The 21,669-nt window shown below is 43.8% G+C and overlaps 1 protein-coding gene across 1 annotated transcript; it reads right to left on the bottom strand.

The window, feature by feature from the left end:
• Positions 1–786: 786 nt before the first annotated feature.
• On the bottom strand, positions 787–17,927 carry PPP1R7 (protein phosphatase 1 regulatory subunit 7). The gene is made up of 10 exons (XM_083443099.1): positions 17,738–17,927; positions 14,724–14,846; positions 9,152–9,207; positions 7,762–7,827; positions 6,537–6,667; positions 5,622–5,784; positions 4,187–4,303; positions 3,412–3,516; positions 1,981–2,067; positions 787–1,194 (listed from the first exon to the last, which is right to left on the bottom strand). The coding sequence occupies exons 1-10, from the start codon at positions 17,793–17,795 to the stop codon at positions 1,018–1,020; spliced, it is 1,083 nt and encodes a 360-aa protein (XP_083299225.1). The 5' UTR covers positions 17,796–17,927; the 3' UTR covers positions 787–1,017.
• Positions 17,928–21,669: the final 3,742 nt, after the last annotated feature.

The raw sequence follows: 21,669 nt of genomic DNA, 5'->3' as shown, positions 1-21,669 counted from the left end.
CACACAAGTGGTGCAGCTCGTTTTGCCACTATAAAGGAGTCTGCCTTTATAAATCAGCAGGAGGAATGCAATGTATTCATAGAATCATAGATTTGGAAGGGACCCCGAGGGTCATCTAATCCAACCCCCTGCAATGCAGGAGTCCCAAGTAGTTCAAGTACATGTAAACAAATGGAAACGTCATGCTGCTAAACTGCATCCCATCAGAATGCACGCCTGCAGATGAGAGGGCTAGAATGGCAAATAGAAGCATATGGAATACAGGCATGCTTGCACAATGAGAAGAACCAGGATGTGACCTATCATTTCCAGTGCAAATATTGACAGGTACAACACCCAGCTGTTACATTATGGAATGCAGCTCAAAGTGTAGACTGGAAGAAGCTGCTAAACTACACAATAGAGGCTGGCTTGCAACTACTTGCTACTATGCTCATTAGACAGGCTATCCATGATGGTCCTGCCTCCTCAGTTTAGGAAAGGGAACAGAATTACAGATTACATTCCGCAGTGTGAGCATCCTTTCCCTGTCCCCATTTCCTGGGCTTATTTCAATATGTAAAACAATGCTGGTGCTATTCAGCTCTGAACAGTTGTTTCAGGGGCTATTACTACTAGGTGTCAGTGACAGGGAAAGAGCTTAGGGGACCAATGGGTCACCACACAATTTTGCAAGAACAGAAGCGCCCAACACTTTACAGACAGAAAATGCTCAGGTTTCAGAGTACATCTCTGAACATGCTACTAGACTGCCCAGTAGGAACAGACACTGTCACAACCAGGAAATCTCACACATTTAAGATTTAATAATAATAATAATTATAATAATCAAAAAACAACAAGTGTGTGCATTATACGCAAGGTCTGTTATCAGTGCTCTTGGTTAGCCGTTTGCTCTTCAAGTGTCAGAGGGTTGAAGACAGAGGATGCAGTGTGGATGAAAATCCCATCTGTGACACTCTGAGAGGGAGGGAGGGAGGAAGGATGGAAGGAAGAAGGTAAGGGACTGGAGAGGGTTCAGAACCGGACAAAGGTGGCATCAATCTGCCGGACAGATGGAAGGGCCAGCATGATTTTGCGTCGGTACTGGGGATCTTTTTGCAGTGGGTTTCGCTCCAGGTAGACTGTTTCCAAGTTCTTGGCTCCTTTCAGCTCATCCAAGTCGCTCCAGCACTCAATGAGGTTATCGTTCATCTGAGTAAAACACACACAAAAGAAAAGTGCCAGCAATTTTTGAGAGTCGGTAAAGAACAGACTCTTAATCTCAGGGTCGTGGCCCTAGATGGGCCAGGGCTTTTCCTATTAAGTCAAATGGCACAAAAGGAATCCTTGCTGCTGCGGCTCCCACATGACTGGTATAAGCTAAGGAGCAGTCCTAAGGCCCAACAAGCAGCAAGGGTGGGGACAGTAGGATGCATGCTTGTTCCTCCTTTTGACTGGATTGAGAAGCACGTGGTAGACTTAATTATTCGCGCCCAGTGCTTCCCATGCTGTGGCTCTCACACACATGCAAATTCAGTGTATGGGAATGACATCTGCTCTCCCCAAAATACAGTACAATAATTTTGTTTGAGCGCTGTATTAAAGGTGCCTTTCTGGATCCCCAATTTCTGACCGCTTGGCAGGACAGCCTGGAATTAAAGTTCTGTCACTGCAGAACTTTAGAGAGTTGGAAACTCTCTCACACCATCAGCGACTGAGTACCAGATCAGGTTATCGGGGTCTTAAGCCACCATTCTAAAAACTTAAGAACAGCCTTCTGATTCAGGCCAATGTCCCACCTAGTCCAGCTCTTCCTGTTTAGAGAGTAACCAACCAGATACCTATGGGAAGCTTGCAAGCAGGACATGAGCACAACAGTACTCTGCCCACCTATGATTCCCAGACAAACACTGCCTCTGACAGTGGAGGCCAAACATAGCCATCGTGGCTATGCTGCTGGTTCGTAAGCACTTCTTGGTCTCCCTCTCATAGACTTACCCAAAATTCTTGGAGCTCTGTTAGATGGGTAATATTTTCAATCTTTTTGATCCTGTTGGCCGCAATGTCCAGCATTGTCAATTTATTCTGAAACAAGCATAAAGAAAACTTCAGTCTCTATTTTCATTCTTGTCTTCTTGCAAATTGTGCATCCTTGGACAAAACATTAATAGGCATAAAGGGACATGCCATGTAGCAAAATAGCCAAAGTTCATCAACCATACATACTGCAGAGTCAACTGCTCTCCCTAAGGTATAACCCTACTTGACCTTTGGCATCTAAACATCAGGATTGGAAAAATTTACTGAACTGGCCAGAACTAGCAGGCCAATTTTGGACATAAACTCATTTTTTTTGGATAAATATAACGCCTCAAGAGAAAAGCACAACCCACTTCCCAAAATACTACTAGTGTGCTGGAATTCCCTCAATATTGCTTTATATAACCAAGCGTGGCTAAATACTCTATGCTTCTCCTTTTCCCACAGTACAAAAAATACAACCCTTTGTTTGTTCCCCTTTGGCAGAAACTCACGTTCACATTGCGCAGCATCCTTGCTGGTCTTCTGCTTCCTCACATTGGTTTCCCTACTTCTATCCAGTACTGTTGCCAAAATTATTTATCTCTCTTGTAACTGACCACATTAACACCCTTTCCTAATTCCTCACACTAGCTTCCTCTTCACCACACAAACTTCTTTTCCTTAACTTCAAACCCCTCCATGGCCTTCCTCACTTTATCTCCACACACTTATATCCAGACATATCCCTGCCTGTGGCTTACAGTCTTCTATCTCCAATCACCTTCAGTAATCCAAAGGTCTCCTGCTCCCTCAAAAGACTCTGCTTACACACACACACACACACACACAACTCTGTGCTCTCCTCACTGCCGTCCTGTATCCTTCAGCTGCCATTCCAGGATGTCTCTATGATGCAACTCCTTCCTTCCTCAAAACTCACCCGTTCCATGAAGTCATTAGAACAACCACCTAGTCCCAATGCTCTACTGAAATTAAGCCTATACATTAACTAAAATAAATGTGTGTTCTTTCCATATTCCCCCATTTCTGCCCCCTTCCTCTGTTGCCTCCCTTGAATCTGTGTCTAGTTTATAAGCCTCTTGGGGTAGAAACCTGACTGCCCATTCTTTGTAAAATGGCATGTACAGTGGTACCTCGGGTTAAGTACTTAATTCGTTCCGGAGGTCTGTTCTTAACCCAAAACTGTTCTTAACCGGAAGCACCACTTTAGCTAATGGGGCCTCCTGCTGCCGCCACTGCACGATTTCTGTTCTCATCCTGAAGTAAAGCTCTTAACCCGAAGTAATATTTCTGGGTTAGCGGAGTCTGTAACCTGAAGCGTATGCAACCTGAGGTACCACTGTACAAGGATGGCGCCAAATAAATAACAATAAATAGGCAACTCACATTGTTTTCCAGCCCTTCAATGACTTCTATGCCATTATGGCTAAGGTACAGCTCCCTCAAGTTCCCCAAACTCTGCAGCCCTTCAATCTTGGTCAACCGATTGCTCTAGGGTGGTGATAAAAAATGGATTAACATGACAGAACCAGATTTTTCAGGTAAAAAATTTACACGTCTCTCTACTGAACTCACTGTATTTGCACGGCACATTTTATACACATCTCGGAGTCATTGTGCAGCTGCACAATATCACATGTACACCTTGGCCCATGCACATTACTTTATGTTTTCAGTAACCCTTTGCATAATTTCTGATGCAGTTTGAACAAACAATGTATTAAAAATCATATATTAAGAGGAAAGCATGCATAAAAATGCAAATATTAGTGACAATATCATACTAAAATGCATTAGGAGAAATTGCTTGTAAAAATCTGTACATTAATCAAAACTGTATACACAAATGTGTTTATTAGAATAAATTCTCACTAAGATGCTGAAGAATTTTCATTTTTTTCAATTGCAAATTGCTGAAGAAATGTAGAGAACTCATTTTAAGACTGGAAAATGATAAGCTGAGAGAACTGGTTGACAGTTCCTTCCTTCCACAATCTGAACTATAACTATAATTGCCTCCCTTCATTCATAGAGGTTACTGGTCTTTTTGTCATTCTAGTTTTGAAAGGTCTAAACTGCTGCAAAGTTCATATGATGGAGGGGGAAAAAGCAGACATGATAAATGAATAAATAAATGGAATGGGAAGTCCAGGGCTGATACCTGTATACTAAGCACTGTTAAGTTTGTCAATGCATCCAGGTTCTGAAGCTTGGTGATTTTGTTCTTTCCCAGAAACAGACTGTCCAGATTAGTCAACGTATCAATATTCTGAATTGCCTGCAAATTGACCACAGTAAACATTACAATCCTTGATTCTAGCAAGCAAACCTCTTGAACACATTCACTACTTAGTAAGACTGTAGCACAGTCAATTACCCAACATCACCCCACCCACTCCTTTATCACAAACTTGTATACTGAAGGTGGCTCATGAGATGATTCAGATCAGAAGTCTCATGCTGTATGACTGATGACTTCAACTTTGCACTGGTCAAGCAAGCTGAACTAACACAGTATCCATAGTTAAGCTGTGAGGAAATGCTGCAGAATAGCAACTTTCAGTTTCAAGTTTGAGTTCTTTGTCATTTGGACTCCCAAAGAAGCTCTGAGAAGAAATTCCTTAAGAAGGCAGAATCTTTAGGGCGGCTCACTCAGAACAAGTGGCCTACAGAATCCCATTAGCAGGATGTACCTTCTTAATTATTAAGCACCTGGGGAATCCATGTGAAGCTGGAACAATGAGATAATTCCACCTGGCAGAATATTCAGGGGTGGAGACAGGGCCAGCATTGTCAATAAAAGAAAGAAAAAGTATCTTATGTTTAAAAGTATTTTTCAAAACAAGCAATTACATGACGGGACTGGAAGACAGCATGCCGACTACCCAATATAAATAGTTATTAGTCATATTATTTCACTGATGTTTGATTATTATGTACTGGAACAGAGAATATTCTGCTTATTTGTGTCTCAAAATTTCATTTCATCTTCTAGCTTGAGTTGCAGCTTTCACATAACTAGTTCCACTCAACTTCTTGTTGCTTATCAGATGTTTACCCTACTTTCATTATCTTTTTTTTTTTTTTTGGAGGGAGGGGCTTGTTTCCTAAAATCACAGTTTCTTAATGTACTATCCGATCTTGCCAAGTCTACAGTTTGGCTTTCTTCCACCTTCCAATCTATGCTGTCAGTAGTATACAGTTACAAGCCTTTGTTCCTCCAGTACTTTTCAAAGTCTGGGTCCCCTTATGTAACAACCTGAAGTTGTCCTTCGGTGTGCTGCTTGAAAGAACCATGTGCCAGCCACAATCAACACTGTGATGAGTTTCCCTCTTGCATTTTAAAATGTTTTTCTTGAGTTATTCTCAGAAGGGGGAGCAACACATTTTTTAATAGAAATCAGGGAGGTAGCCAAGCAAAGCATTTGGAGGCCAAATGGACACTTCTTCCATGCTTCTTAAGTCTCCCTCTGGAAGTCACTGTTGTAGTCAGCAGCAGCACATTTGCAACCTGAAAGTTTTTACCCACTCCTGTCTGATATGGCTGATTTCTCAGTTATACCAATGACGGATCCAGACCACCATCAAATACCTACCCTGATTCGATTAGATCCCAGCTCTAACATCTGTAATTGCTGTAAGTTGCTTAGGTTCTCAATTTTGCTGATTTTATTGTTCACAAGAAAGAGTTTCTTTAACTGAGTGAGCTGGTCCAGCCCCTCGATGTGCCGTAGAATGTTAAACGAAATATCCAGGACCCTAAACAGGAAACAAAGGAAAATACTTTAAAATGCAGACATCTTCTAAGGCATACCATCCCAATCTTGCTCCAAAGAGCTCATAGTGCTATATATGTAGCTGGTTCCTATTTTACCTTCACAATGACTCAGAAGTGGGGTATGATGAGAGAGTATGGGACTGTCCCAAGCTTCATGGCTCACTGGAGGTTTGAACTTGGATTATCCCAGTCTAAATCTGTAACTTCTCTCTTTACACCAAGGGGGGGGGGGAGGGAATCTGTGGCCCTCCATATGTTGTTGGACTCCAATGACCATCACCTCCTCCAGCAGAATGGCATGATGGGGATTGCAGTCCGGCAACGGATTGAGGAAATCAAAGAGCTTTGTATATACTGGCTGAAAGAAGCTTCTGCAGGTGGGATGATAGCTTGTAGTCTCTCTTTATATGAACAACAAATTTGGCCACTCAACCAAAAACCATGTTTTGTACTAAGTATAGTTAGGCACAATGTCTGAATTAACAATGGAATGGTGCCTGCATGAAGTCATTGTCTTACATAACCATGCACGTTACAATAAGATCTATGATCCAGGAAAAAAAGAAGCATGTTACAATGAGGATAGCCATTCTGAAAGAGGGAGACTAACATGGGAACATCTCTCACTAGTATTGAAATACCTTTCCTGGATTCCAGTCCATTTCCAAGAAAATTCAAAGTGCTGGCAATTACCTTTAAAGCCTTTAAAGCCCTATATAGCCCAGGTACTCACTCAAGTTCTGTCAGGGCCTCCAAGTTCTCAATCTTTCGAATCTGATTGTCATAGAGATCCAGTTCTCTGAGACTTTGCAACTGTTCCAGATTCTCAATGCACTTAATCAAATTCTGACGGAGACAAAGAGTCTGATGTGTAGAGAGAAGATAAACAAAGATGTAAAAACAGTAATGCACAAGTCTCACTCCCAACAGATGCACTTAATACGGTGTATGAAACAGCTTTGAAAATAAGTTCTCTGCAGGTGGATGCTGCCCTCACTCAAATTATTTGTTCTTCTCCTGTTCCTCCACCAATTCTTAATATCTCCACCCATTCCCCACCAGATGAAGACTCCTGCTGTGGCCAAAACAGGTTACTGTGCATTTTCACTGGGGGGGGGGGGGGGGAGACACGTTGTTGCCAATCCTGGCTGTCTTTGGGCCAGGAGAAAATGAAATTTGATCTATAGCACACAACTGCACAGCCCAGCTAAGGAGATAGTGAATCAAACTAAGTGGTACAAATTACTGGATTTTCCAATGTGCTTTATAAAGCCTAAAAACAACTGTGTTCAGGTCATTGAGGCTTGCACTCATGCCACTTTCCAGCTTAAAATTGCCCTTGAAGTGGATATTAGCCCCACTTGGGAAATATTACAAGTATCTGTTTTGTGTCTACCTTTTCTCATGGTGAAACTATTAGTAGCTCTGTGTGTGCATGAGAATTTGAATTGGAGGAAATGCTTAGGGTATGGTGAAGGGTTGAACATTCCTGCACCCAAGCACTGCTTCCTTGAGTTAATTCACTCGGTGGCTGATTTCAAACTTGCTTTTTAAAGAGTTTGGGAGATCCAGCCATGGTCCTCCTCCACATGCAGCTGCTGGGTGACCTTGGGCTAATCACACTTCTCTGAAGTCTCACAGAGTGTTTGTTGTGGGGGTGGAAGGGAAAGGAGAATGTTAGCCGCTTTGAGACTCCTTCGGGTAGGGATAAAGCGGGATATCAAATCCAAACTCTTCTTCTTCTTCATATGTAATTTGACCCACAGTGGAATGCTACTAGTGTACTTCTGGGTGCCCTCTGCTTCCCTCTTCTCAAATGCAGCCTTTATTCCATTATGCTGCATCCCTCTAGCTAGAGAAATATAGCAAAGTACTTTGGCTGCCCTGCATGCTCTCAGTTACACAACCATGGCAGAGCCATATCAGCTCATCTAGAGAAGGCTCCTTAAGAGTCTCACCTTCACTTTCTTGAGCACCTCAAACCCTTCAATCTTGCCAATTCGGAAATGATTCAGATCAACATCCTGAAATGTAATAAAAAGCCACAAGCCGTCTTAGTATTCACACAAAGGTTTATTTCAATATTACTCCTAAAGTAGCATGAAGGTAGATTGTAGGCCTATAGCATGTGGGTTGCAAGGGTGGGTGATACCATCACAGTGTGCAGAAAAGCTGGCCTTTGTTAACTAGATGAGAACCCTCAAAGCCCAAGGGCCTTCTGCTTAGAGAGACACAAATCAGCACAATTGCTGTGCAGGACTCACAACTCTTTCCTAAAAGAAGGGGCTCTGTGCCGAATATATTAGATCTTTTTCAGCAATCAGAAACACAAGGATTTGGCCCTATTTTTCTTCTGTGGGACAGGCCCAGCTCCTTTCAACTTTGCCATGAAAAGTCAAATGTATATGGTGATGTCAATGCTAGTTCAGATCTCAGGCTAAACCCCTCCCCATGCATCAGCCAAGCAATTTGGCTGCCCCCTCCCCTTTTTAAAAAGCACATGCACATTTATGTAAATATGTAAACAAAAGTACATCTGTCAACACACAAAGCCACCCAATTCTTCCTTCTGTTTACATTGCTACCATAGTACAGTGGTTCCTCGGTTCTCGAACAAAATCCATTCCGGAAGCCCATTCGGCTTCTGAAACGTTCAAAAACTGAGGCGCGGCTTCCCATTGGTTGCAAGAGCTTCTTGCCCTCAGCGGAAGCCGCATCACACATTTGGGGTCTGAAAAACGTTAAAAAACGGAAGCATTTACTTCCAGGTTTTTGGCGTTCGAGGACCGAAATGTACGACAACCGAGGCGTTCAGGAACCGAGGTTCTACTGTAGCAAAAATCCTGTGGGGAAAGTGTCAGTTCCATGCTTTGCAACTATATGCTTATAAATACACTGTGTGTGCCACTTGCTTTTGCATTTTGGGGAATGAGACATACAGAGCAGGCAACTAATTCCTTTTTATAGTCTTCTATAGGGAAAGTGGAGCCCTTTGACATGCTGTCTAATCAAAAGTTTTCCACCATACCAACGGATCTGAAAACAGCTTGACAGTGCAGATCCTCAAAGACAAAAAGGAGAACGGCAGATGCCTCTACCCCTTTTTGTATCAACTTTCCATCAGCAACGTATCTTGTTGCCTTTGAAGCTCTCTCCCCCAATTTCTCTGCTGTTGTGATCCAGCTCTTCTCATACCAAGTACCTGTCCCACCATTGCCCTAGATCTCAGCACAGAAACAATATATACATTTTAAAGGGGGGAAATCTGTTAACTCTTGGAAAGAAATTCTTGATCACACTGTCGGCCCTTCCCATGTATTGCTACAATGTAAATTAAATCTACATTACCTCTGCTTCCGGATCCAGGCTAATCGTCTCCATATCCACCGGCGTCTCGGCTTCAGCTGCAATAGAACAAATGCACTCTGCTTAAAGCCCATGCTGCTCATCAACTGAACTCAAGCTTGCAATGTCAGCTCTCCCATAGGAGAAAGAATGCCTTCAAAAGAGAGAGGGAGCACCTAACGTATTCAGAGTGGATTAGGTCTCCTAACCTGGTGGTCACGTTGCCAGTAAGAAGTGTGATATACACTGAAGGAAGCAATACTGATGAACCCTTCAAAAAGTACATTTACAACATTGCACTAACAGAAGTTGTGCTTCAGTGGCTAAAGGAGGAAAATCATAGCCGGCAAAGTGGCTAATTGTACAAACTGTATAACTGTTACCAGAAATGTTAGATTAGTTATCGGCCATCTTTGCAGCCTGCTCCCTTTGGGTAACATGGCACAGCTCTTGGAATGGAAGAAACAAAAATCACAAGGATTATCTGGTGGCAGAACACCAATTTCTTGGTCTAGCCACCTGAAGAACTACAGCCACATTCTTCATGATTAAAGTCAGCCAGATATATTTGCAAAGCTGTGTTATTAGGTCTCACTTTTTTCATTAGAGTACACTGGGAACCTGGTATTACCAGCTGTTTGAAGAAACTGTTTTGCTGCTTTGATTTCCCCCCCTTCAAAACCCAACCTCGTTCCTAAATGCAATTCTCACTCTGTATGCATGAGTGGAGGTGGACTTCAGAGATTTGTGCTGAATAATTCATGCAAGCTTTCCATTTGGCAGGTGGGTGGATTTTCTCCTTCACGTAATGTTCAGCAGCATAAGCCCTCTTCAGGCATTCAAGCCTCAACACAATGAGCAGGAACAAGCAGGGGAAAAAAGGAACTCCAGGTGTATAGCAATTTCCATCAAGTTCACCAGCCACTATAGTAAACAGAAGCCGGTATTGTGATTCAAGTACTTGGTGGAAATTGTTACATAAAACATGTTCCCAATGAAGGACGTTTCCAAAATGTAGCAGCCAAGCAACTGAAGTTTCTTTCTCTTTATTTCAAAACGAAGTTTGCCAGCAGTGCTTTTATTGGTTTTGCGGCCTGTTTTTGCTTTGGGAGAAGAGTCCAGGGCCTCAATCTCCTCTGACACAGCCCCAGTTTCACCACCTTTCAAGCATGGAAGGGCAAGCATTGACAGTGGGGAGCTAACTGTACTTGTGCAGGCTCCCCAAGCAATTTACAACCTTGAAATGTCAAGGTTCTTAGTTGTGCACAGGACCTGCACAAGTAAAGGGAGCTTCCTACTATAGATGTTGCTTTCCCAACATGTGGCAGGAGAAGCAAGCAGGGATGCAATGGAAGGGACGGGACTAACAGGCTCATGGCAATCTCCCCCTCAGACAATAACAAACTTGTGAACAAATAATGACCCAGGAAGGCTACAGAAGCCATTTATTCCAGCACACAGGATTTGCTGACACCCACCCAACTGTTCGCTACCCTCCCCTCTTGAGCCCCCTTGCTCTGTCTCAGGCAAGGAGAATCTTTAGCTCCCCAGATTTTGCTGAACTGCAACTTCCACCAACCCACTCGCCCCACTGGGGCTGAAGGGAGTTATAGTTTGGCCAAAGGTGCCCCACACCTGCTCTCTTATGTGCAAAGCCACCCTCTCTCCTCCCAATCCTTTTCTGCAAGCTTCTGCTCTCAAATCATCAGCTACAGGAAGCAAGAAGGGCCAAAGGAAAGCAAGGTGTGGGGAAAACAACTGGATGCTCTTGCCTATTTACTCCGCTACAGTCAACTTTTATGCCCCCAAATTCCACACACATTCCCACCACCTGATAAGCACTGGATGGCTGATATGAACTGGATTTAACTAAATAGTTGTGCTAGCGGGAGCCAGCATGACAAATCCTGCTTACCCAGCCCCTCCAAAAAATGGCTCCGGGGTGTGTGTGTGTGTGTGTGTGTGTGTGTAAGGTTGGGAGAACCCCCAAAGCAGTGTGCAGGGGAAGGAGAGGGGCATGTTCCCACCGTCAAGTAGAAATGCTTGCGCTGACAGAATGATCATAATAGCACTGAATTCATCTCAGTATATTTCATTCATGGACAAATACAGAACACAATCCGATTAAATAGTTGCCTAAGCCACCAATGTTCTGAAATCCAGTAAAGCAAGAATTCTTGCAATTTAGGGATGAGCAAGGTGCAGCTCCAACGCTAGTCTACAAGCCAGCAGAAACTTTGCTGTGAAAATGTCATCATTTAGTTAATACTGAAACACATACAAAGCAACCACCTGCCCACCTCGCTTATTATTAATTTAGCATATATTCATGATCAAAGCGGTTGTCACAATCTGTTGGGAAGTCAGCTGACATTTTTGCCACCATGTGGTTGAGGCTGAAAGCAAATTCCCTCTGAGTGCACCACAGGGACGTAGGCAAAGTACAATAAAGGAGCTCAAAATTGTCAGAATGCCAAAACTGCACATGTGCAGGAGATGAAATACAGGCTGCAAGTCCTCAGCCCAAAACAAACTGGGCTGAAAGAAGCAGGCTTCTGTGCCAAACTTGCATGCCAGATTATGAACCCGCCCCAGGCCAGGATTAGAAAAAACCCAGCAGTGGTCTTGGCAATTAATACAAAACTAGTCATTTGTGTAACAGTAGGCTATCTCAGCATTAGGAACATAATACTAGAGCTTGTTCCAATCATCTCAGTTACTCCCAGTTGCACCCATTGTGGCAAAACAGTTTGTTCAGGAAGTTCCTGCCAGACAAAGCTGCCATTATGCCCAGATTGTTCACAGAGTTTTCAAAATGCATGATAGGACTGGGCGAAATATTGTCCAAAACTGGTATGAAAGTTCACATCATGATAATTGTTTCACAATATCTGAGGTGGCAATATATCACGAATCACAATTTGTGTAAGAGCTAGGCGAATTCTGGTTTTCAACATCATGATAACTCACCAGCTAAACACTGCAATGTTATCAGCAGCTAAACCTCACATTATCACCAGCTAAACATAATCATTCCACCTCAGATATTAATTGGTGCATCTGCCATATTATTAGCATGATACTCTAAAACCCTCGCTCTCCTGTTTCACAATTCCATATAACACATGCCATCTGAAATAGATCCCAGGAACAACAGATGTTTCTTATGCAATAGGCTGGAAACAATTGGCAGGATTCAACTAAGGCAGTGATCGACAAAGTTGGCCCTCCAGCTGTTTTGGGACTACAATTCCCATCAGCCCTACCTAACAGGACCAGTGGTCAGGGATGATGGGAACTGTAGTCCCAAAACAGCTGGAGGGCCAAGTTTGGCCATCACTGAACTAAGGGATCACACATTGGGGCTCCCCCCATCCCAAAATTGGCTCTTGAGGGTGCTGGGAAAACCCCAGAGCAGTGAACGGGGATGGTTCCATCTGGTAAGCTGATATTCTTATGCAGACAGAACATGTTTAATAGTGTGGAGTTCAATTCTACCCCAAATGTTGGATATCTCTTTAGCATACATGGGCTCCTTATGTAGTGTTACCTAATACAATCCAGCTTTATAACCCCTTCCAGGTGGGTAATTATAATTTGGTATGACTTGAGGCCACTGCAGGAATATGCCTTTATATTGAAAGGTGTGCATTCATACAAAAATATCCACATTTTCTTTGTGGATATGTGTGTGCTATAACTAAGAAAAATGCTATTGGGATTGACAAGAAGGGTATATGACATTTTATAAACTTGCATGGGATGAGGAAGAAACATTCTGTTTTCCATTCAGTAGCAGATTAAGAAAAGGTGTATGCAACAAATAGATATTTTTACGCATGCTTATGCTTTGGATTCAGACAGACCACAGTGGCTTTAATTACCAGCATATTCTAGTTTCTTTTGTTCTTATATGACTCTGCAGGTTATCCAAATGTAGCAAGTTGAAGCAAGCAGGGAAGCTGTCTATCTCTGCCTTGGATGACAGAGGACTTTTAATAAATGCTCCAGTATGAATTTGCCTGGAAAAGCCCCAAATTAAACTTCACTGAAAAAGGAGCATATTATTACACCTGAGTAGCTTATTCTTGGACTTCCAAGTCAAAACAGAATGCCAGCTGAAAGTTCTAAAACATATTATGGGTACTACACTGAATCAGAAGGAAGAGGTTGTATTAGAACAAGCACAGCTTGGATGAGTGAAACAGCCAAGACAGTCTCTTCAATAGTTTGAACTCTAACCCAGCATTAAAGTAGGAGCTCTCAAATCAAGCCAAATACAAACATTTTTTCTGCAAAGTAAGAATTTCGTCAAAACTGATTGATGGCCAATATTAGATTTCACAATAAAAATGTTACAGTAGCCTAAATACAAGAAAAGGTACTAAGCTTAAAGTATTAACCATAAACATCTTTTGTTTTGAGTTTCAATTTCAATTTAATTTTAAATCACATAAAAAACTGAAGATTAAAAAATATCAGAGGAGACTTAATTGCTGTTCATTGGACACAGGCATGCCCAAACACCACTGTTTGCCTCTAAAAGATGGCATGCTCAAACATGTATTCCTGTAAGACTTTGAGGGGGGGAAATTACTGAGCAGACCCATTAGAGGTCATAAGCTCAAACTTCACTTTCAACAATTGTGAAAGCTCTTTTGAACCATGTACACCCTCTGCTAGGCAAGGAACTAATCAGCCACTTCTCATTACAAAGAGGCCAATGTGGATGCTATATGGAATGACAAAGACAGAAACAAAAATAAAAAATCTTGCTCATAGGAACTGAACAGCTATACAGTGGTGCCCCGCAAGACGAATGCCTCGCGAGACGGAAAACCCGCTAGACGAAAGGGTTTTCCGTTTTGGAGGTGCTTCGCAAAACGAATTTGCTATGGGCTTGCTTCACAAGACGAAAATGTCTTGAGATTCCTGGGGTGTTTTTTTCGCTCCTCACCCCCTTTTTCTAAGGTACTAAGCTGCTAATAGCCTTTTAGCAGCTAATCCGCTAATTCCTTAAGCCTTTAATAGCGCTAAACTGCTAATAGCACTAATCCGCTAATGGGCTTGCTTCGCAAGACGAAAAAACCCCTAGACGAAGAGACTCACGGAACGGATTCTTTTCGTCTTGCGAGGCACCACTGTATTCTACAACCACCCAGAACATCTTAATTTATATCTATTAAAGTGCATTAAGTTTTTAGTATATCAAAGAACAGCAGCAGCACACTATCAGAAAATGAGTAACAATGCGGTCCAAAACATACAAAAGCATTGCTGGAGGCAGATATACAGTGCAGTATAAAAATTACACCCCAAAGCCTGCAAGTATAGAACACTTTAACAAGGGGTGGTTAACCTATGGCCCTCTGTATGTCGGTGGACTCAAGCTCCTATATGTCCCAGTCAGCATGTCCAGTAGTCAGGGATGATGGGAATGCTTGTTCAACATTTAGAGAGTACCATGTTAGCTACTCCTGCTTAACTCATCTCCTAAAGCTTTAAAGTGATGGGTTATGATATGTCTTCAAGTGTATACCAACATATGATCTCTCTTTCTTGAATAACAGTTTACCTGTTGAATTCTCGCCATTCTGTTCATCCCTCAAACTCTGCTGACTGAGGTCTGTTACTATGCAAACCGTTTGCTTCTTCCCTTCATCGTCTCCCGACTCTTCAGACTCAATCCTCTTGTCAACTGTGTAAAAGAAACACTCTGTAATTAAGTTTTATTTCTGGAAGGAAGCAAACAATGACACACATATAAACTACTAATAGTATTAAAGCAGGTGTGGGGAACCTGTGACCATCTTGCAGATGATAGACTCCAACTCCCATCAGACCCAGCCAGCATGACCAATGGTTAGGGATGATGGGAGTTGTAGTCCAACAACATCTGGAGGGGCACAGGTAACCTCTCCTCTCCTATTGGAATTTCTATATTTGCAACATAAGAGAAGGGCAGCCTGCTCCTATGCATGCTTACTCACAAGTATACCCAACTGAGTTCATCTGTTTCCAGAGAAATAGCCATGATTCTTTGTTGATTTTGCTGCATGGACTAATATTTCATTATGGCATATAAGCTTTCAGTGATTAAAGTACTCTTGTCCAAAAAGCAATTTATGTCACAATAAAATTGGTTAGGCTTTAAGTTGCCACAAGACTTGAGTGTAACAGGACTCACCCACAGGCATTATGCAGAGATGTCTATAGCCTTAAAATAGGATTCAAAGAACAACATCGCTAGTTGGAATGCTCAATGCTACCACAAGCTACTAGCTAACTGGCATATTCACGCAGTGTCCAGCTAAAAGTAAGACATGACTTGTAATTGTTCTCTATGGATCCAAGTGGGGAGCATAGAACTATCATGTGTGTTTAGCTTACATGATCTTTGTTTTTATAAATTACTACATTAGCCCAAACAAGGATTCCTCTTCTCAGACCTTCCAGGAAGAAACCTTATTAGCAGATGCCCGAGGACTGTTCTATGGCAACTCAGTGAGAAGGAAAGAGCACCCTGCCAAGATTTTTGTACATTTTTCTCCACCTAGTCTGCAGGTATAGATTATAATTACTTCATGTAACACATGGCATAGAAATCTTTCCAAGACACCACCGCAGACTTCAGGACTGCTTCAGATGTTATGAATTTCCTGCACATACTGTGTATGTGAGAAAAGGAGGACCAACCACACACAGATCGCCATGTGTGATCACTGCATACACATCTAGTTTGCCATATGTATCCAACATCACAAAGTCTAAACAGATGTTAAAGAAAAACAGTAGCTGTACAGAATCTGACAAAGTAACCTAAGTATATCAAGCCTACATGGAGCTTACTTAGGGACCAAGATGGCTCATTTTTAAAATTTCTGTGCTTAATCTATATCATAGTAGATTTGATTACAGGAGGGAACTGGTACAGAAGGTATGGGCAAAAGGCATATCTGTATCTACTAGTAGATCTCAGGATGATTAGCAGTAATTCAGGTAGGGTTTCTAAGTTCCAATTGTTAAATAAGAGAAATAACAAAAGAACTCTGCCCCAAATAAAATAAAATATTGGGCTGCTAAAATGAAGAAAGCTAACCAGAAGTGAACTTTTGTGTTAAATAACTGTGAGCTCAGTTCAGTTCTGGTACAGAACTGAAAACAAATCCTTAGGTTGAGAATGTGTTCAGAGACACCCTTTAATTATAACTGTCCATCATTTGCACTTGCTTCTTGTCAGCAGATTTTGGGGTTCTAGTAAAAAACAGCAGTTCCAACACGCGTGAACTTTGCCACCCCTAGATTAGAGCCTGCCCTAGGATGTTTTTGATTCAAATGTCAGATAAGCTTGCATCATAAACTTACTCTTTTCCCTATTTTTTGGCACATCACTCTGTCAGTCTTAATTTTGCACTTGTAATACAGGCATAATATTCACCTACCATATAGAGTTGCTGTAAGGATTACTGAAACAGTGCATGTGAAGAAATTTCAGCTCTTAATTTTTTTTGCTCTCTGCAGAATAGAATTAGTAACGACTGGGAAAAGTACTAAGACGCTAGGATGACTATTCCTACTGTTCTTCAACAGAACATAGAGAGGGTCAATAGCAGTGCTCTTTTGCACTACTCATGGAGCACCCATTGTGTTTTGTTTTCCTGGTCTCAAGCCTTAATATGGTTACTGGCCTTTGGGATTAAAAGCCCCGGAGTAATATTTTTTCGTAATTCATAACCCATCGTTCTTAAATACTAACAAAACCAGCAATTCCTCCTCAAAGGTCCAAGAACAGAGTTCTCCTAAATAATTTTCCTGTCCCCACAAAAAGCAGTCACACATTATTGTTCACAGTACAAGAGAGTCATACATATTAAAATTTCAATTCCTACACTACCATACAGAACACCTCAATGCACTATTTTCCAAGGTAAAGTAAAGCACTGAAAGGGAGGCAAGAGGCAGCATGTGAAGCAACTAATGGGGTCCTAAAGAATATAAAAGATCCCTGTGTGTGTCAGTTTAAACTGCGGACACCAAGGATTCCAGTGACCACTTAGTGGTACCGATTAATCTGGCGGGAGGAAGGATTATCAGATACCTCTTCTTCGAAAAGACGTCACCTATTTAAAATTATATTAGCGGTGCCACACAGATAAGGAGGGATATATTTTGTAGGTCACGCTAACAGCGTAACAGAAGTCAGGCACCCAAGTGTTTTTTGGAAGAAAAAAAATTGGGGGGGGGGGGGAGAGACCCAACAAGCTGCATTAAAAAGAACATGCACTGGATATGGATATAGATTCGGGGAGGTTCTTACAGTTGCCCCCCCGCCTCTGCTTTGCATACACCCAGTTTCCCCTGCCCAATACCATTATTCCACCATGCTTCCTCCCAATGCCCCCCCTACACCCATCGCCCCATAAGTAGGTTCCCCGCCAACACACGGTGAGCCTCCTTCACAGCGCCCACCTCCCGCAAAACGCCGACGCCTAACGGCTCCTGAACCGCAGCCTCCCCGCAACGGCCGAAGCCAACCTCGCCCGCCCCAACCCAGATTCGGACACCGCGCGCTACGGCCCGGCCTCTCACCCTCCATCATCTCTTGCGCGCCCTCCCCGCTCTCCGTCTCAGCTACCGTCGTCGCCATAACGCTTTACACCCCCTCCCCCTTCCGGCATCGGACACAGCGCTCGGGACAGCCAATGGGCAGCTCGATCGGAACCGCCTGCATCCAATCACAGGGCCGGCTTCGCCGCAGCGGCTCCCAGGGGGGTTCTTGCGCCTGCGCCTGGACCCGCGGCCTTCTGGGAAATGTAGTTCTCCTTTGGGAGACTCGGCGGCAAGCCAAGGAAATACGGGTGGAACAATCTCAGGGGGGTTGGATGGGGCAGCGGACGTCCCCCGCGGTGCTTGTCGGTCAGCTGTAGGGACGCGCTGTCATGGTCGCCCCTGGATTGGGATGTGAAGGCTGGCTGTCTCCATGCCAGCAATCCGGCTGACAAAAAAATAAGAATTTTGGGGGGATGGGGAATGGGGGAAATAAGGGTGGCTAAAGGAAAAGGGCTAAACTGCATTTCCCCTGCCGTTCGCCCATCCCCGGTGATCTTGGGAGGAGGTGCTTCCACTTCCTGTGTTGGATAACTAGGTTTTGGTAGCTGATCTTAGTGTGTGGTTTATGGGCTCATCTGTTTTTCTTCAGCTTTCATTGCAATGTTGTGCTGTTTACTCTCCCCGCCAGAAGTTTGCCAAATATATCAAATGCATATAACTATGGATATGCATACACAAGTAGACCCCTGCTGGATCAAAGGAATATGCTCTACCATGAGGCAGAGTGAAGCAGCTGCCTCACAGCAAATTCAGAGGGGTGGAAAGTGGCTAGAAAGGTGTGCCACGTGGTCCGCCTTACTAAGCTAGCTTGCTGCTCCAGCATAGCTGGAGCACTAATGAGGTGACCTGAGGCAACCCATCTTGGGTGGCCCCAAATCCCACACCAAGATCTGCTGAGAGGCCCAACAGTGTCAGTCTGCATTTTTTAGTACAAAAAGTATTGATCTGATGTGTAGAGATATTTCCTATTCTGATTAATTCAAGACAGTGGCGTAGCATGGGGGGTGCAGGGGGGCCGGTCGCACCGGGCGCAACATCTGGGGGTTAGGGTTAGGGGGCGCAAATCTATGGGTTAGGGGCGCAAATTACTTGCCTTGCCCCGGGTGCTGACAACCCACGCTACGCCACTGATTCAAGAGGGTTCTGGAAGCTTTTCTGTGTGAAAGAAACAAGCAGAAGGTTCATGATGTTTGTGTTATTCCTTTAGAGAAGCTGAGTACAGCTGGCTTAAACTGGGTCTCTTATATCTTTCAGTCAAGGTCATTCTGACTATAATAGGCCAGAAGGAGCCTGAGTTTCACTTTATCTTTCTATCTCTCTTCTGGTGTGGTGTTCTGTATATAGTGTTAAGCTTTAGCCTTATTATAAGTTATTCTAAGTTTAAGTTATGTCTGCTGCAACTGGATTTCTTATGGACAGTGGCAATCCTGAATGTATTAGATTTGTGACCATTATGCTCATTTGCCTTCAGTAGCAGTAAAGCTCTGCTGGATGAAATATTAATTGCCTCTGGTCTATTTTTTGGGAATCCTGCAATGTGTTTAAGTTTTTGCTCTGCTCTGCTCACTATGCATTGGAGTTCTGCTCTGGATCACTATGAGTAGAATTCCATGACAAGTCATGTGCCCAGAATGTTTTTTTGCTGCTCTGATGGCTTCCTGAGGTTGAGCAGAGTGCTGAGGAGGTCTGGCTGTATGGTGCCGGAGTGTTTGCTGTGAATGAGCGAAGGAGTATCTGTGCCAGAATGCCAGTGGACGAGGAGGACCTGGAGAGTCTTCGTGGCTGGGCAGTGTGGTGGAGTGGAATCTGGCCTTGGCGATTTACGAGCTGGGAGAGCTGTAGCTCACCAACAGGCACATATTCCCACTGTCCAGTTCCTGGCATAGATCACCCACCAAGGTGACCAAAGCAGTCTCTGTTCTATAGCCAGACTTAAAGCCAGATTGAAATGGATCTAGATAATCCGTTTCATCCCGGAAACCCTGTAGCTGACACCTTGCCAAAGAATGAAAGATTGGAGACAGGTTGAAAATACCATGGGATTCAGGGAGGTTTTTTTTTAAATAATAATAATAAAGAAATCTCACCACTGCTTCTTTTAGGAAGCTATTCTTGGGACTGAAGCTCAGTATATTGGCCTTCATCCAGCCCATCACTGCATCCAGGCACTGGTCCAGGACTCGCACAACCTCATCTGATTAAGATGTAATGGAGAAGAGCTGAGTGTAGTCAGCACCAGCATAATGATGACATCCTGCCCCAAGCTCCTAATGATTGTTCCCAGCAGCTTCATATAGATGTTAAAAAGCATTGATGATAAAATGGTGCCCTGATATGCACCATAGAGCCAATTAACACACCCGCACCCACCCCATCTTACTCTCTGGACTCAACACTGCAAATAGGATCAGAAGCCCTGCAGTACAGTGCTTCCAGCGCCCATCTCACAGAGTTGGTCCAGGAGGGTACCATGGTTAAAAGTATCAAAAGCCACGGAAAGATCAAGAACAGTCCTACTCCCTCTGCCCCGCTCTCAACAAAGCTCATCTATGAGGCACCCAGGCTGATTCTGTCCCACTACCAGGCCTGCACCTAGACTGCAAAGGATCTAGATCGGGGTGGGAAACTGGATTGTTCAGTGGGCTGGATCTTTACCTCCTTCACCCCCATAGGCCACCCTGAAAGGTAGGCAAGGTCTCCTACCTGTCAATCATCTGGTGTCATAGTCCTCTGCCCTCTGCTTTCCTTTGCCTGCACAGTTTGAAATCAAACTGCACAGGGCTTTGCCAGCTCTGGTAATCAGCAGCAGTGGGTATGTTGAAGACCAGCTGGCTTGCCAGCAGTTTGACTACTGTGGTTGGCCTGCTGCCAGGATCTGAGAACTTGGATGCCCCAGGGGAAACTCCTTGCTTCTGCATCTTTATAGGCCTATTTTTTTCCACAGAATGGTCCCCAAAACAGAAATGAATTTCCCAGGGAAATGTTCAGAGCACAGCAGAATCCTGTGAACTGTAGTTTGCTAAGGCTGTTGGGAATTGTAGCACAAGGGTTCCTGGTGGGGAGGGAGGGAAATGTGTTTTAAAATTGCTTCAGGTGTATACGCAGCCCCAGTTTAATCGGTCTGAGTAAAGCAGAACCAAACAGGTGTCTCCTGAAGCTTTTTCAAGCACAGAATTTGCTTGTTAGCTTTCCGTGGGTAAGGAATTGAGCATGAGGTAAATACTAAGGCAGGGGCAAGAAGGAGAACGCAGGATAAGTGGGCCTGGTGGCGGGTGGCTGGCTTTTGGCCTCAAGGATACAGAAAGGAAGACCAAAAGGCGGAGAAATAACTTTCGGGCGGAAGATAAAACGGTGGTTGGCTTTTGGCCTCAAGGATACAGAAAAGAAGACCAAAAGGCGGAGAAATAACTTTCGGGCGGAAGATAAAACGGCAATAAAAACGGGCGAGGGGTAGTCAAAGCTGCGTATAGCACGGAAGAAAGGGGCTCATTGGCCTGACCCGAAAACACATCCAATGCCTCTTTAACGACGAGGGAGGGCAGAGACCAGACTCAGAATTTGGAAAATGCTGTGTTTAAAGCGACCATAAGCTGCGTGAGGACTATAAACATGCAAATGTATTGAAACGTGTATAGGGCAGTGGAAGAAATTCATGCTGAGAAGTTCTTCGCTGGGCAAGAGAAAGTCGTCATGTTTCCCTTTCCCTCCCCGCCTGACGACTGGGAAGCGCCGGAGCTGGGCTTCTTTCTCTCCCGCCCCCATGGCTCTATAAAACGTTGCTGGCGCGTCCCTAGCAACCGTTTTGCGCGGGATTTTCTACTTCTTTGTCTCCGAGCGCGGGGGCTGGCTCCGCCCCCCGCCTCGAAATTGGTTGGATTGCCCAGCTGTCCGTCGCCAGTTCTGCCGCGTCT

Source organism: Podarcis tiliguerta, assembly GCF_965153285.1.
Source record: "Podarcis tiliguerta genome assembly, chromosome: 5".
NCBI lineage: Eukaryota > Metazoa > Chordata > Lepidosauria > Squamata > Lacertidae > Podarcis > Podarcis tiliguerta.
This window is presented reverse-complemented; position numbering and strand designations above follow the sequence as displayed.

What these genes read in the sequence shown, in the direction of transcription:
- PPP1R7 (XM_083443099.1), bottom strand. Translation starts at nt 17,795, where the DNA reads ATGGCGACGACGGTAGCTGAGACGGAGAGCGGGGAGGGCGCGCAAGAG. An exon ending in GAATGGCGAGAATTCAACAG is followed by an intron (nt 9,208 to 14,723) that starts GTAAACTGTTAT and finishes GTTCTATTGCAG; the next exon opens with CTGAAGCCGAGACGCCGGTG. An exon ending in TGGGATCTAATCGAATCAGG is followed by an intron (nt 4,304 to 5,621) that starts GTAGGTATTTGA and finishes GTCAATTTGCAG; the next exon opens with GCAATTCAGAATATTGATAC.